General features: G+C 44.1%; 2 protein-coding genes across 2 annotated transcripts in view; one reads left to right on the top strand and one right to left on the bottom strand.

Moving 5' to 3' along the window:
- The window catches only part of LOC143986889 (uncharacterized), a 211660-nt gene that overhangs the window by 175941 nt on the left and 20538 nt on the right, over nucleotides 1–15181 (top strand). The gene's annotated exons all lie outside the window — the stretch shown is intronic.
- Nucleotides 1140–14714, bottom strand: LOC143989562 (uncharacterized). Its single transcript, XM_077489742.1, has 7 exons — nucleotides 14430–14714; nucleotides 8652–8775; nucleotides 8437–8534; nucleotides 8125–8346; nucleotides 7839–8045; nucleotides 7576–7717; nucleotides 1140–2774 (listed from the first exon to the last, which is right to left on the bottom strand). Exons 1-7 carry the CDS (start codon nucleotides 14523–14525, stop codon nucleotides 1444–1446), a joined length of 2220 nt encoding a protein of 739 aa, XP_077345868.1. The 5' UTR covers nucleotides 14526–14714; the 3' UTR covers nucleotides 1140–1443.

The following is a 15181-nucleotide window of genomic DNA, read 5'->3' as shown; positions in this document are numbered from 1 at the left end:
CATATCTTTAATGCCGCTCTGCCATCGCGAGCGCAGCGGCGCGCTCGCATGCTGGTCGGGACCCCCATGAGTTCGGTCACGGGTCCCGTGGACTCGTTTGCCGCGGGCATACACGCGATCGTCTCACGGGGTGGCTGAACGAGGAAATGCCGTTGTAAACAGCATTTCCCCGTTCTGCCTAGCAACTAGTGACGCTGATCTCTGCTCCATGTGATTGGAGCAGAGATCAGTGTTCACTAAATGAAAGCCCAACTCCCCCACAGTTAGTAACACACCCCTAGGAACACTTAACCCCTACACTGCCACCCACTGGTTAACCCCTTCACTGCCAGTGTCATTTACACAGGAATCACTGCATTTGTATAGCAGTGATTACTGTATAAATGACAATGGTCCCAAAAATGTGTCAAAAATGTCCGATGTGTCCGCCATAATGTCGCAGTCACAATAAAAAAATAAATAAAATCGCTGATCGCCGCCATTACTAGTAAAAAAAAAAAAAATTATTAATAAAAATGCCATAAAACTATCCCCTATTTTGTAAACGCTATAACTTTTGCACAAACCAATCAATAATCGCTTATTGCGATTTTTTTTAAACAAAAATATGTAGAATACGTATCGGCCTAAACTGAGGGAAAAACTTTTTTTATATATATTTTTGGGGGATATTTATTATAACAAAAAGTAAAAAATAAATGCTTTTTTTCTAAATTGTTGCTCTATTTTTGTTTATAGTGCAAAAAAAAAAAAATAAAAAAACGCAGAGGTGATCAAATACCACCAAAAGAAAGCTCTATTTGTGGGAAAAAAGGACGTCAATTTTGTTTGGGAGACACGTCGCATGACCACGCAATTGTCAGTTAAAGCGACACAGTGGCGAATCGCAAAAAGTGGTATGGTCTTTGACCAGCAAAATGGTCCGGGGCTGAAGTTGTTAAAATAAGAGATTGACATCTCTACTGGAAACATACACCGTCTCTGAGTGAACTCACTCTCCCTGGGGCATTGCCAGGTGAATCTGTGCAGCGGAGAGAACACTTATTGGGGGTAAGCCCAGTCCATGTACTAGACATCCATATAGTGAGGATGTAGCTGGAAAACTAAAAGATCCTGTGGCACAAAATGTACTCAGCCAATGAAAGGTAATGACTCCATTTTTTATTTTTCTCCTGCTATCAATGGCCAACACGGTACAACACTTCATCCATGTCTTTGGTGATCTCTGATCTCCTTATCAACTGTTTCTTACATGATGAAGATCAGCCATGGAGTATATCTGAGGTGTATATCAGGGTGTGCTTCTTCCCCACATGAGAGCTGCGATGTCCAGCAACATTCATATAGAAGACATTTCCCACACTCAAGACACTAATACACCTCGAGGGTTGTGTGGGATCCCTGATGTACAGGAAGACAGGACTTCAGTGAGGAGCAATTCCCTCACTCAGGACAGGAAAGTGGCTTCTCCCCCGTGTGAGATCTCTGATGTGTGTAAAGAATGGACTTCCGTGAAAAACATTTCCCACACTCAGGACAGGAATATGGCTTCTCCCCCGTGTGAGATCTCTGATGTGTGTTAAGATTGGATTTGTCTGAAAAACATTTCCCACACTTAGAACAGGAATATGGCTCCTCCCCTGTGTGGGATCTCTGATGTGTGTGAAGATTGGACTTCTGTGAAAAACTTTTCCCGCACTCAGGACAGGAATATGGCTTCTCACCTGTGTGAGATCTCTGATGTGTGTGAAGAGTGGACTTCTGTGAAAAACATTTTCCACACTCAGGACAGGAATACGGTTTCTGCCCCATGTGAGATCTCTGATGTCTGGAAAGATGGGACTTGTCTAAAAAACATTTTCTGCACTCAGGACAAGAATACAGCTCCTCCCCGGTGTGGGATCTCTGATGTGTGAAAAGATTGGACTTCTGTGAAAAACATTTCCCACACTCAGTACAGGAATACGGCTTCTGCCCTGTGTGAGATCTCTGATGTGTGTAAAGATTGGACTTCTGTGAAAAACATTTCCCGCACTCAGGACAGGAGTACGGCTTCTGCCCTGTGTGAGATCTCTGATGTGTGTAAAGAGTAGACTTGTCTGAAAAACATTTAAAGCACTCAGGACAGGAATAAGGCTTCTGCCCCGTGTGAGATCTCTGATGGTTGTAAATATTGGACTTCTGTGAGAAACATTTCCCGCACTCAGAACAGGAATACGGTTTCACCCCCGTGTGTAATCTCTGATGTGCGTGAAGACTTGACTTCTGTGAAAAACATTTCCCGCACTCAGGACAGGAATACGGCTTTTCATCTGTGTGAGATCTCTGATGTCTGTAAAGATTGGACTTCTCTGAAAAACATTTCCCGCACTCAGAACAGGAATACGGCTTCACCCCCGTGTGTAATCTCTGATGTGTATGAAGACTGGACTTCTGTGAAAAACATTTCCCGCACTCAGGACAGAAATACGGCTTCTCACCTGTGTGAGATCTTTTATGCACATCAAGATTGCATTTAGAATGAAAACATTTCCCGCACTCAGTACAGGAAAACCTCTTCTCTGTTGGAAGGACGGCCCCGTCCCTCACAGTCTGAGGTTCCTCAGGATAAGAGGAATACGATGGTCCATCTACACTGTGTGGTGCCGGATGGACATTTGAGGTAGTCGGGTTTTCTCCTGGACTATACTGTGTGATGTCCTCATCTTCTACTTTACAGTCTGGAGACAAAGTGAGACAATCCTCTGAGGTTTTCCTCATCTCCCGTCCATCTACTAAAATAGAAATACAAAGATTATTACTAGACATGAGCTGATTGGTTCCCCTAAACCAGGACTCCGCCCACATCAGGCAGCTTTGTCTCTGAGGATCTTACAATTCCCCCCTCAAGGTAACTAGTAAATGGGTCCTCTGATCTCCTACCAGATCATTTCTTTATTCATGGACCTTAGTCAGAGAGTGAGGAAACAACGAGAACTGTCTTTTATAGGAGTGACAGTGATGAGGGGATTATAGGACGAGTGTCCCCTCCCCCTCTATCACTCATCGCCATCTTCCCAACACAAGAAGTCCTGACCTTCCTTATTTAGTCCATGATTTAGTCATGAATAACAGCGGGGCTGAGCCCCACCAGAGGTCAGAGAGTGAGGATGGGGGGAGAACAACCAAGATGAAGACTGGACTGATCCTGAAGACCCCCATCATTGGGTTATTGACTTCTCCCTCATTATCACTTTCTGTTTAAGGTAACAAAGTTTTAGGATGTTATCACATTATCAACGTGTAAAAGTCTGTGCTCCAATGAAACTATCAGCTATAAAAAGTTCAGCTGGTAGAAAATGGGTGTAAAAGAAGAACTATGCAATGTACTTATTATATTGGATACAAAAGTTAGGACTATATAGTATCATAATTCTATCATAAACAGTTTATGCCGCGTACACACGACCAGACTTTTCGAGGGACTAGGTCCGACGGTCTTCCCGACAGACTTTTCGGCGGAGTTCTGACGGACTTTCTGAAGGAACGGACTTGGCCACACACAATCACTCCAAAGTCCGACGGATTTGAACGTGATGACGTACGACTGGACTAGAATAAGGAAGTTCATAGCCAGTAGCCAATAGCTGTCCTAGCGTCGGTTTTTGTCTGTCAGACTAGCATACACACGGAACTGATTTTTCGATAGGAACTGGGTCCGGCGGGGTTCCCGGCCGAAAAATTTGATCGATTTCATAAGTCCGTCAGATTTTTGGCCTGATTCTATCTGTCGGACCTTTGCTGTCGAAAAGTCCGGTCGTGTGTACGCAGCATTAGAGAATATAGTGCAGGGGTCAGGATTCTAGAACATAGAACAAATATATAAAGTGTACGGGTCAGGACAGGACAGAATGAATGCAGCCACCACATCTAATGACTGGTAGCTTGAAATACAGTATATGAAAATTTTGGTTTAATACCGCTTTAGTTTTGTTTGTGAAATGTCATACTATGTCCAGTGATACCACTGACACCTACTAGCCACAGTGAGAAATCACAAGCCAACTTAAAAGTGGAGCTCCACCCAAAAGGGTAAGCTTTGTTTGTTCACACCCTCCCCCCTCCGCTGCTACATTTGGCACTTTTTTTTTGGGGGGGGGGTGTACCTGCCATTTTTACCATTTTGACACTTTTTTTGTGAAATGGTATTACCATTTCACACAGGGGGAGGCCAGGATCTGGGCGTCCCCCTTGTTAAAGGGGGCTTCCAGATTCTGATAAACCCCCCACCCGCAAACAAGCAGGCAAGGGTTGTGGGGATGAGGCCCTTGTCCCCATCACCTTCCCCATGTTGAGGGCATGTGGTCTGGTACGGTTCAGGGGGGGGGGGCGCTCTCTCATCTCCCTTCTTTTCCTGTGGCCTGCCAGGTTGCGTGCTTGGATAAGGGTCTGGTATAGATTTTTGGGGGGAACCCCACGCCATTTTTTTTATTTTGGCGCAGGGTCCCCCTTAATATCCATACCAGACCTGAAGGGCCTGGTATGGAATTTGGGGGGACCCTCACAAATTTTTTTTTTTAATTTTGGTTCGAGTTTTCCCTTAATATTCATACCAGACCCAAAGGGACTGGTAGTGGACTGGAGGGGGATCCCATGCCATTTTTTTTTCAACGACTTCTTTTATCTGTATTGCCGGGACCGACAATACATTATAGCCACGAGCCGTTTTAAATTACTTTTTTTCCTTTAGAAATGTAATTTTGTGTAGGGACTGTTCTAAACACGGGAAAAATTCTCCAGTTTACAGGCATACTATAGACACCCCCCAGGTATGAAATTTAAAGGAATATTTCACTTTTATTGTGTCACTTTAAGCATTATTAAAATCACTGCTCCCAAAAAAACTGACATTTTTAAAACTTTTTTTTGCATTGATACATGTCCCCGGGGGCAGGACCTGGGTCCCCAAACACGTTTTATGACAATACCATGCATATAAGCATGTAATATGTTGAACTGGAGAAGATTACTGGGGTGGAGTAGGGAAGGAGAAGCACTGTGGACTATCCTGTAAAAGACCCGGGAGGGAAATATCCACAAGCCTTGGAGACTTTGATGCGGAGAGGCACAAAGTCAAAGCATCTGGCGAGTGACGCTGGGCACAGAGCAATGCAATGGCGCACAGTGCAGTAAGATTAGCAGCACTGAAGCACTTTCTATGTCTGGATCACCTTATGATGACATATTTTGGACCACTTTACAAGAGACATTCTCTTTAATTTATTGGGACTTATTTTGTGCGTTGTTTTTCACATAAATGCATAAGTAATAAGGGTGTGTATGGCAATAACACTGTTATTTATAGCATAATAAGGACAGTGTGACAGACCTAACCAAGATAGGGGCTTCTGGAGAGGACTATGAGCAAGCCTCTTACCCACTGACTATGTCCAAGGGAAAGAGCAGATCATGTCTAAGTTACCCTGTGTCTATTAGGGGCACAGGGTGACCAAGAAAATGATGGAAAATGATGGAAAGCTACTTAATGGACACCGAGAATGTTGTTTGGAGTACTTCAGAGGGGACAGTAATATTTATCCACAATATCTTCCAGAAAATATATAAAGAGTATTCCCGGTTTGTTTGATTCAGAAAGAGCTGGTCACATTGGCCTCTGGAACTGTGTAGGAGCCGAACAGTCTACTACTGAGGTCTCCTGCTATAGATCACAGTTTGTATTGTTAAATGTGCTAATTGCAACACCTTTTGTCTCTCCTAGCAAACCCTTGTGGGATATGTTTATACTTATGATAATGTGTCCTTTTATTCATGGTTGTAGGGGCTGAATAGTCTAGTCACACCGGTGGCTAATTAAGGTAATGTTTATAGAATAGGTCAGTTGTTGTAATTATGTTTCTGGTCACAGTTTGTATTGTTAGAGTAAAATGATCGGGGGATAACCTCCTTTGGTGTATATTTTGTGTGCGTTAAAAAAACAAACATGTTCCAGTTCTGTAACTGAGCTAGTCTTGCCTGGTTCTTGGTTGCAATATGTGGCTGTATTTGCTGATATGTGAAGGTCCAGACTGGAGGAAGCAGTGTACTGATGGAAGCACTCAAGCACAGTGCCACATGGTTCCGTGACAGACAGCCCTGTGAATAGTGATTTACAGTTCAAACAATTATCTAAAGTTTATGGTTTGGGTATTTGATGAACGGCTAGCAGTTCAAGGTTACCATTCATGCTCCTAAAGTGACAGCACTGTGGTAAATGTATCATCTAGTTCTAGTAACATCTATGGTGAAAATCAACATTTTGCTGCCAGCTGAACCCCAGAATCTCCATAAATCCAGTCTAGATACAGAAATTGTGTCTGCAGAACAGAGAAGGAAGATTATCTGAAAAAATACAGGATGGGGGAACACAGCTCAGGAAAGCGACCAGGATGATAAATGGTTGCCAGCGTGACATTGGCGGCATCGTGCGGCTGCGGTGGGGCACAAACAACTTTTGGCACAAGATTAATGGACATTACTAGTACGGCGACTGTTGCCCTTGATAGCCCAATACACTTAGATGGAATGAACATTATGTTCAATATATCCAGGTATTGTTTTACAGCACACTTATTATTGTGGTTTTTGTTTTCAACACTCACCCTTTTTGTTTTTGGTTCTTTTAATGTTTCATTTTTATTTATACACGATAGTGTTCACCATTGTTGAAACATTTTTATTGCTCTCAACATGATTCCACTATCATATATTACTTTTTCTGTGTCACAACAATTTCAACTCAATTCACATCACACTACAGTCATTAGATGCCTTAATTTGACACTTACACATGTAATCATTGATCCTAGGGTGAGGATCACTTTTTGCTCACATCCATGGTACACTGCCTCACCGCAGTACCGCACGCTCTGTCCGCCTCAGCTCCCGTACCAGATGATACTCCCGGCTACCTCCAACGCCCACAGTTGCGCCTCCTGCCATTGCTTGACCCGTGAGTATGGGCGCTCGTCTTTGACACATTGCTCTTTTCCCCTTTTTTCCTCATTTAATATATCAACTCGACTAATTTTTGGCACACCATTTCTCGTCCCACAGATATCCATCATATATCAGCTCCTGATGAGTGGCAAAATAGCCACGAAACGCGTAGAGCTTCAAATACTATAAATTACATTCAATCATGCAGTTTTACTAGACTCTGTAATGTTTTTACTCAATTCTATTGATTTTCACAATGTGCAATATGTGCATATATGAATTTAATTCTTTTGATGTATGAATTGAGATTTTCGATGTGCAATACTTCAATATATCTACTATTTATGCTGGATTATGGACTATAGAATGTGCATCTCTGCGCCCTAGGTTATGCATTAAATTTACAGCTAATAAATTTACATTATCTGATTTTTATTGCTCCCCTGCTTTTTGCTTCTAAAATCGCATGCTTCGCCAAAGTCCCAACCTTTTTTCCATTTATTGTTAGCGACCAGGATGATATCACCCAGTCCTTGCCCTACTATGGACCAATCAGTGAGCAGTATGGGTGGAGGAATGTATTTAGTGTTAATGACCCACCTGTGCTGATCTCTGTAGGAGTGTCCTCCTCTATAAATGTCCCCATTATTCCATCCTCCTCCATAGACTGCTGATCATCCCTCACATACCTCTCTTCTTCTTCTGATTTAACCTCAAATTCTATATCGATTGGATCTCCACTCTAAATCAAGGAAAAGAGAGAATATCATCTGTAAAATATAAGCTTTATTATTGTGACGTTACATAAAAAATCCACACTTTGCCCCCACAAATCCATGTTGTAGATGCTCCATCCCACCAACCTTGCAATATTGAGGGATGGTGTGATCTTCCTGTGTGGAATCCCGGGAATACAGAGGACGGGGACATCTCTCTGGTGGGTTTTTGCTATTAGGTGGCTCCATCATATCCTTGTGTCCTTCTGAAAACTCCTCCATCACTCCATACTCCTCATCCTCCTCTTTATACTCTTCTTTAACAACAATATTATCATCCCCGAGGGTTCCACTCTGAATATATAATAAAACATTCATTGTAACAAACATGCTGTGTATAAATCAGAACTACCAATAATTGTCAATCATCTACCTGATGATGGTGGGGGATGGTGTGACCTTCCTGTGTGGAATCCCGGGAATACAGAGGATGAGGACATCTCTCTGGTGGGTTTCTGTAGCTGGATGACTCCACCATGGTGTCCTGGTACAGATCTTTGTGTTCTTTTACAGACTCCTCCATCACCCCATCCTCATCATCCTCCTCTTTTATCTCTTCTTTAACTTCAACTTTAGAATCTCTCAGGTTTCCACTCTGAATATATAATAAAAATGACATCAAAAGGTAACATTGTAGATAATATACAGATCCTAATGATACTATCAGTGATTGTTCCTCATCTACCTGATGATGGTGGGGGATGGTGTGATCTTCCTGTGTGGAATCCTGGGAATACAGAGGACGGGGACATCTCTCTGGTGGGTTCCCATTACTGGATCCATCTGTAGGAAACACACACAGTGACTGAATACATTGTTTCTATGTGTTTATCAGATGATGGGGGGATCTAGGTGGAGCCTCCGTACTGCTCTCTCCTTTACAATAAAGTCTCCTCTTACCCGGTGATGTGAGGGGCGGCTGATTGTCCATCATGACGTCCTTGTAGAGATCCTTGTGTCCTTCTAAATACTCCCACTCCTCCATGGAGAAATAGACAGTGACATCCTGACACCTTATAGGAACCTGACACACACAATGATACAGTCACCATCCAGACACATCCCTTGTCTGTTACTGGATTATGTCCATATGATCTCCAGACTTCACAGAAGGAAAACTCTAGATCTGAACACAAATAGTAAAATCAAATGATATTCCCAGAATCCTCCCCCCCTCATTATTCAGGTCTGCATTTTATTAAAGCTGCACTTCCGGCTGAGGCATAATTTACCTACACAGGACCCCCACACTATGCAGGTTAAACACTTGTTGCAGGCATTCTGACATCATTATTATACATAATTTATATGGCGCCAACAGTTTATTCAGCGCTTTACAATGTAGAGGGGGGGGGGGGACAGCCCAATTACAGTGCAGTTAAATACAGAAGGGACAGGAGGGCCCTGCTCATAGAGTTTACATTCTAAAGGGAGGGGGTGGTGGTACAAAAGGTAATAGATGTGGGGAATGATTTGATGGGGGTGGCTCAGGGACAGTTGTTAGGTGGGTGTGGGATAGGCTTCCCTGAATAAGTGAGTTTTCATGGATCTCCTAAAGGTGGACAGGGTAGGGGCTGATCTGATATACAGGGGCAGGGAATTCCAGAGGATGGGAGAGGCTCTGGAGAAGTCCTGAAGGCGAGCATGGGAGAAGGTAATAAAGGAGCTAGAGAGCAGGGGGTCCTGGGAGGAGCAGAGGGGACGATTTGGGCAATATCTGCAGATGAGGTTGGTGATGTAGATGGGGGTGATGTTGTGGATGGCCTTGTATGTTATGGTTAGCATTTTGAATTTTATACGGTGGGGTAGGGGAAGCCAGTGAAGGGATTGGCAGAGAAGAGAAGCAGTCAAAGATCGGTTAGTGAGGTGTATTAGTCTAGCAGCAGCATTCATAATAGACAGAAGGGTAGGCCATTAAGGAGAGAGTTGCAGTAGTCAAGGTGGGAAATAATTACGGAGTGAATAAGTTGCTTTGTCAGTGCCAGTGATTGGATGTGTGGGCTGAACAAGAGGTCAGAGTCAAGGATTACACCCAGCAACCTGGCATGTGTGGCGGGACCAATGGTTGTGTTGTCGATCTTAATGGTAAAGTCATGGGGGGGAACCGGGAAGGAGAAAATATAACAAACTAATTTTTAGAAAGATTGAGTTTGAGGAAGTGGTGTGATATCCATACCGATATGTCATTCAGTAAGTTTGAGATCTATGAGAAGATCGAGGGGGTGAGTTGAGGAGTGGAGAGATAGATCTGGGTGTCATTGACGTAGAGATGGTATTGAAAGCCATGGGAGGTTATCAACTGGCCCAGGGAAGAGGTATAGAGCGAGAATAGGAGGGGCCCAAGGACAGAGCCTTGGGGTAACCCGACAGAGGAAGAGGAGCGGAGGAGATGGAATTGTAAGTGAAAGTGCGCTGAGATAGGTAGGAGGAGAACCAGGATAAAGCACAATCAAGGAGGCCAAGGGAGTGTAGTTTGCCGAGGAGGAGCAGGTGGTCAACTGTGTCGAAGGCAGCAGAGAGGTCTAATGCCGCGTACACACGATCGAACTGTATGACGTACTTAGTCTGTCATACAATCCGACGGACAATCCGGCATACTTTCCATTGAACGGACTTGACCACACGCGGATACACAAACAGTCCGTCGAAAGCTTGTGCAATGACGTACAGCACGTATGACGGGACTAGAAATAGGAAGTCCAAGACACAGCAATGCACCCTTTGGGCTCCTTCTGCTGACTTTGCGTTAGTGGAAGTTTGGTTAGAGACGATTCGCGCTTTTATTTTTATTTATTCTCGAATTGGAATATTAATCATAGGATGAGGATGAATAAAGACATTTGTGATAACTCTGTGTGAATATAAGCAGCAAAGCAACTTCACGTTTCTTGCATTATGAAGAAGAAAAGAATGTGCTATATTAAAAAAACACAAAATTAGCAGCATGACGAATATGCTAGCTTCAATACGAACACTAGTTTTACAAGACAGAGCGCTTCCGCCCTGTAAATCCTTTCTGGGCATGCATCATTCTTAGTCCGTCGGACTAGCATACTGACGACCGTATTGTCCGCTGAAACCAAAGTGCGACGGAAAGATTGTTGTGCAAACCGAAATTCTTAGTACTCCGGACTGCACGCTGAAAAAGTCCGCTGAAGCCCACACACGAGCGGATTGTCCTTTGAAATGTGTTTCAACGGACTAAGTACGTCATACAGTTCGATCGTGTGTACACGGCATAAGAGTATGAGAATGGAGTAATGGCCATTGGTTTTAGCAGTTAGTAGGTTACTGGTGAGTTTTTGTAGGGCAGTTTCAGTGGAATGTTATGGACAGAAGCCAGACTGTAGTGGGGTCGAGAAGGTTGTTTCTTGAAGGTTCTTGTTGCTTGGAGGCAAATAGGAGCAGGAAGATGGGTCTTAAATTATTCAAACAGGTGGGGTCTAGTGAGGGTTTTTTTTAAGTATGGGGTAACCAGTGCATGTTTGAGAGGAGAAGGAGAGGTTGAAAATGTGTGTTAGGGAGTTTAGGATAGAGTGGGAAGGTGGTCGCAGTAATTGTGAGGGGACAGGTGGTGAGGTGGACCATGGAGAGGAGTTTATTAACTTTATCTGTGGTAACTGGGCAGAAGGAGGAGAGTATTGAGTGTGGTGTTGGACCTGATGTGTTGGGTAGGGGAGGAAGTTGATTGCTGGATATTTCCTTGCGAATTGTGTCGATTTTGCTTTTGAAATGGTCGGCAATCTGTTGAGCGGTAAGCAAGTTGGTGGGTGTGGGCAGTGGGGGGTGAAGTAAGGAATTAAGGGTAGAAAAGAGTTAACGAGGTTTGGATGAGAGGGTTTTGATGAGTGTGTTGTAATAGGTTTGTTTAGCAATGTGGAGGCAGGAGTTGTATTTGAGAAGGGCAGATATGTAGAGGTTAAAGTCTTGCAAGGACTTAGATTTACGCCACGCTCGCTCAAGAGCACGGCTGTGTCACTTGAGACTTCTGGTATCGTCTGTTTGCCAGGGTTGTGGCAGACAGGGCCTTGTTCTGCCTGTAGCAAGAGGAGCAATTACATCTAGGGAGGATGACAGCAGGTTGTTGTAGATGGAAGTGGTTAGGTCTGGGCAGGACAGGGGTGCGATTTTGTCATAAAGGCCATCAGTAGCAGAGTGAAGAAGGGAAGGGTTGAGGTTGCAAAGGTTTCTGTGGGTAGTGGTTTGTGGGTTGGCAGCATGGGATGTAGGAGACAAGGAGAGAGTGAAATTGATAAGGTTGTGATCAGAGAGAGGAAAGGGGGTGTTAGAGAAATTGCAGGGAGTGCAGCGATGGGAGACTACGAGGTTGAGAGTGTTACCGTTGGAGTGAGTGGTGGTTTGTGTCCATTGTGTTAGGTTACAAGAGGAGGTTAGGTTGAGCAGTTGAGAAGTGGTAGCAGTATTAACATTGTTTGGAAGGTTAAAGTCACCTAGGATGATGGTAGACACTTCAGATGGGAGAAAATAGAGTAGCCTTGCAGAGAAGTCATCCCGAAAGGGTGACACTGGTCCAGGAGGTCGATAAATAACTGCGACCCTCAGACAAACTGGAGAGAAAATACGAAAGCAGCGCACTTCGAAAGAGCAGGGGGAAAGACAGGGAGGTGTGGGAAGTACCTGGAAGGTGCATTGTGGAGAGAGGAGAAGTCTGATGCCACCTCCTTTTCGTCCAGTGAGTCTGGTGGAGTGAGTTCAGAGGAGACCACTGTAGGACAGGGCAGCTGGAGGTGTAGTGTCGAATTCCTGGAGCTAGATTTTGGTAATAGCAAATAGATTAAGGAAAAGGTCATTGACAGTTTGTTGAAGAGCGGGCATTCCAGAGGGCACATGAAAGAGGGGACTGACTTGTTGAATTAGGGGAATTGGGATGAGAAGGTGGGAGTTACAACTACTGTTGGAGGAGGTAGACAGACAATTTTGAGGGTGGGAATTGGGTGTGGGGGGGCCGGGGTTTGGTGCGATGTCCCCAGACATTAGGAGTAGCAGGAGGGTGAGGGTGGTAAGGCGGGAGTGGGATTTATAGGAGGGCAGTGGAGTGGAAGAGATGATACTGTGTGGGCTTAGAATGAGCAGGAGGTGATAAGTGCAGTAATATTGAGTGGGCAGACGAGAGGGAGACATGTACAGATTGGGGGCTGGAGGGGGGTAAAGAAACGTAAGTTTGAGGAGAGAGGACGTTATAACAAAGTTTGGTGTGAGCATGTTGGAGGGTGGGGAGAAGGGAATAGAAGGGAGGATGAGTAAAGTTGGAGGATGAAAGGGAACCTTGTGTAAAATAGGTGTAGAACACTAATGTCTGGGCTTGCTTTTTTGTAGCAGTCCCTTAGTGGAAGTGCCAAACACTTATCGCCGGAGTGACACTTTGTGCAAGGAGTGGTCAGTCCAAACCCTCGCCAGCCGTCCCAAGAAATGAACTACATTTATACTGGGATGGTGTGGGGGGGAAGATTCACAATTATTCAATTAAATTACATACAATGCAGGACCAACAGTCTCACTTTGCTAGTGAGGATGTCCAGGATCCACCCCAATCCTGAGAGCATCAGAAAAAAAAGCCAGAGAGAGGGACATTGGGAGGAGGAGCTGGGAGGTCAGTGTGATGTCATAGTACATATAGACTCTGGATGGAGGGACATTTGGATGGGAAGATTTGAGGGGCCCTCTATATGAGGCTCCTGTGCAAACCAAATCATTGTTCCTGGGTGTGTCCTTCCTCTCCTAAACTGAAGAGTGAACTTTGACCTTTACCATACAGAAATCTGTCAGGAATGTGTGAAAGTAAGCTCTCATGTGATCAGGTGATGTGCGGAGGTACGGAATGTAAATTGCAATTTTCTCCAGAGCTCCTAATGGTGGGGATGGATTTTGCGGAGTGCTGGTGCCAAGTTTCCACCCCCCAGGATCACTGCAGGTGTGGAGAAAAGCTGTGTAAGAGGATATGGAGGAGAGATGAGGAGGAGATCCAGGAATCAGGATAAAGGTCGGGACAAGCAACAGACGAGCGCATCCAAGAGATGAAGCCGGGGTCACTACACAGAAAATCAATCCAAGGAAACAACAGGCAGGACGAGGAATAGCAAGAAGGAGCTCAGAGACAAATGAGAATATTGCTCCGCCAATGGGAGATGATCTCGGCATGACTTACATAATGAAGGAGATGAGGGGGAGGGGAGGAAGTCATTTATGGTGACCATAGAGACATGGAAATTCAGCTGGTTCAGCAGGGATCGGTCACATTTCCATCCATGTGTGGTCACTGCCGGATAAAAGTCACTCCATCAGCAGCTGCAGCCAATAGCTTCATCCCTGATCTGTGTATTCTGAGAGCGGAGGAGCGCCCCCCATTGTCAGAATACAATAGTGCAGCAGGGAGGATTCCCCCATCCCCTTCCAATGTGTGGATGGGGGAATCACTTCTGTTTTTTCCTCTCATCCCGCTGGCTGAACAATAAAACTGAACCATGTATGGCCAGATTTGGAGGGAAGATATATTCATCATCAACTGATCCCCCTGAAGGGGTTAATCTTCGTATATCCACACTATATATGTGAGTATCATCATCTGCTGGAGATAAAAGACATCACAGTGACTATGGAGGAAGAGGACGGACATGACGGGGGGTTACTGGGTGTAAATAGAAAATAAGATCTTATTACCTCCTCTACTGTCACTTCCAGCAACGTCTCCTTTGTAGTTTGTACCTCACGGAGAGGCTGGTCTGCTTCTGACATCACTTCCTGTCTGTATTCCATAGAGACTTCCTGTCTGGGTAGAGGTGAGATCACCACCTTGTGGAGCTCAGAGGAACTGCAGCCCAGAGAAACTTCTCGTAGTGTGAACACGGCCTTGTGCTGCGGTGAGGTGAGTGGCAGGTGAGGCACTGGCTAGTATCAGAGCCAAATACACACAGGTTACATAGCGAGAACAATTATTGTAGCATTAGACCTCCTCTGTAACTCTAAATATGTGACCTATAAAAAAAAAAAAAAAATATTTAAAGCATTCACCTATGGAGATTTTTTAAGTACTGAACTTTGGAGCCACAAGTGTGTGCAATTTTAAAGCGTGACAAGTTAGGTATCTATCTACTCGGCATAACATCATCTTTCGTAGGATACAAAAAAAAATTGGGCAAACTTTAGTGTTTTTTTATTTATTTTTTTATTCATGAAATAGTTTCTTTCCAAAAAAAAATGCGTTTAAAAATTGCTGCGTGACATAAAAAGTTGCAACGATCACCATTTTATTCCCAATGGGTGTCTGCTAAAAAAAAAAAAAAAAAAAAAAAAAAATATATATATATATATATATGTGTGTGTGTATGTTTAGGGTTTATGAGTTATGATGATTTTTTACATGTAGGAGAGAGTTGCCCTGGGTGGCAAGGGGTTAATTACCATAAGTAAGT

This window comes from Lithobates pipiens, unplaced genomic scaffold (genome assembly GCF_037356315.1).
Source record: "Lithobates pipiens isolate NorthernLeopardFrog02 unplaced genomic scaffold, aLitPip1_a1.2 Scaffold_18, whole genome shotgun sequence".
Classification (NCBI taxonomy): Eukaryota; Metazoa; Chordata; class Amphibia; order Anura; family Ranidae; genus Lithobates; species Lithobates pipiens.
This window is presented reverse-complemented; position numbering and strand designations above follow the sequence as displayed.

Coding starts and splice junctions, on each gene's coding strand:
- LOC143989562 (XM_077489742.1), bottom strand. CDS start 14,525: ATGGAATACAGACAGGAAGTGATGTCAGAAGCAGACCAGCCTCTCCGT. Junction 8,776..14,429: donor TGGAAGTGACAGTAGAGGAG/GTAATAAGATCT, acceptor TGTGTGTGTCAG/GTTCCTATAAGGTGTCAGGA. Junction 8,046..8,124: donor CCATCCCCCACCATCATCAG/GTAGATGATTGA, acceptor TTATATATTCAG/AGTGGAACCCTCGGGGATGA.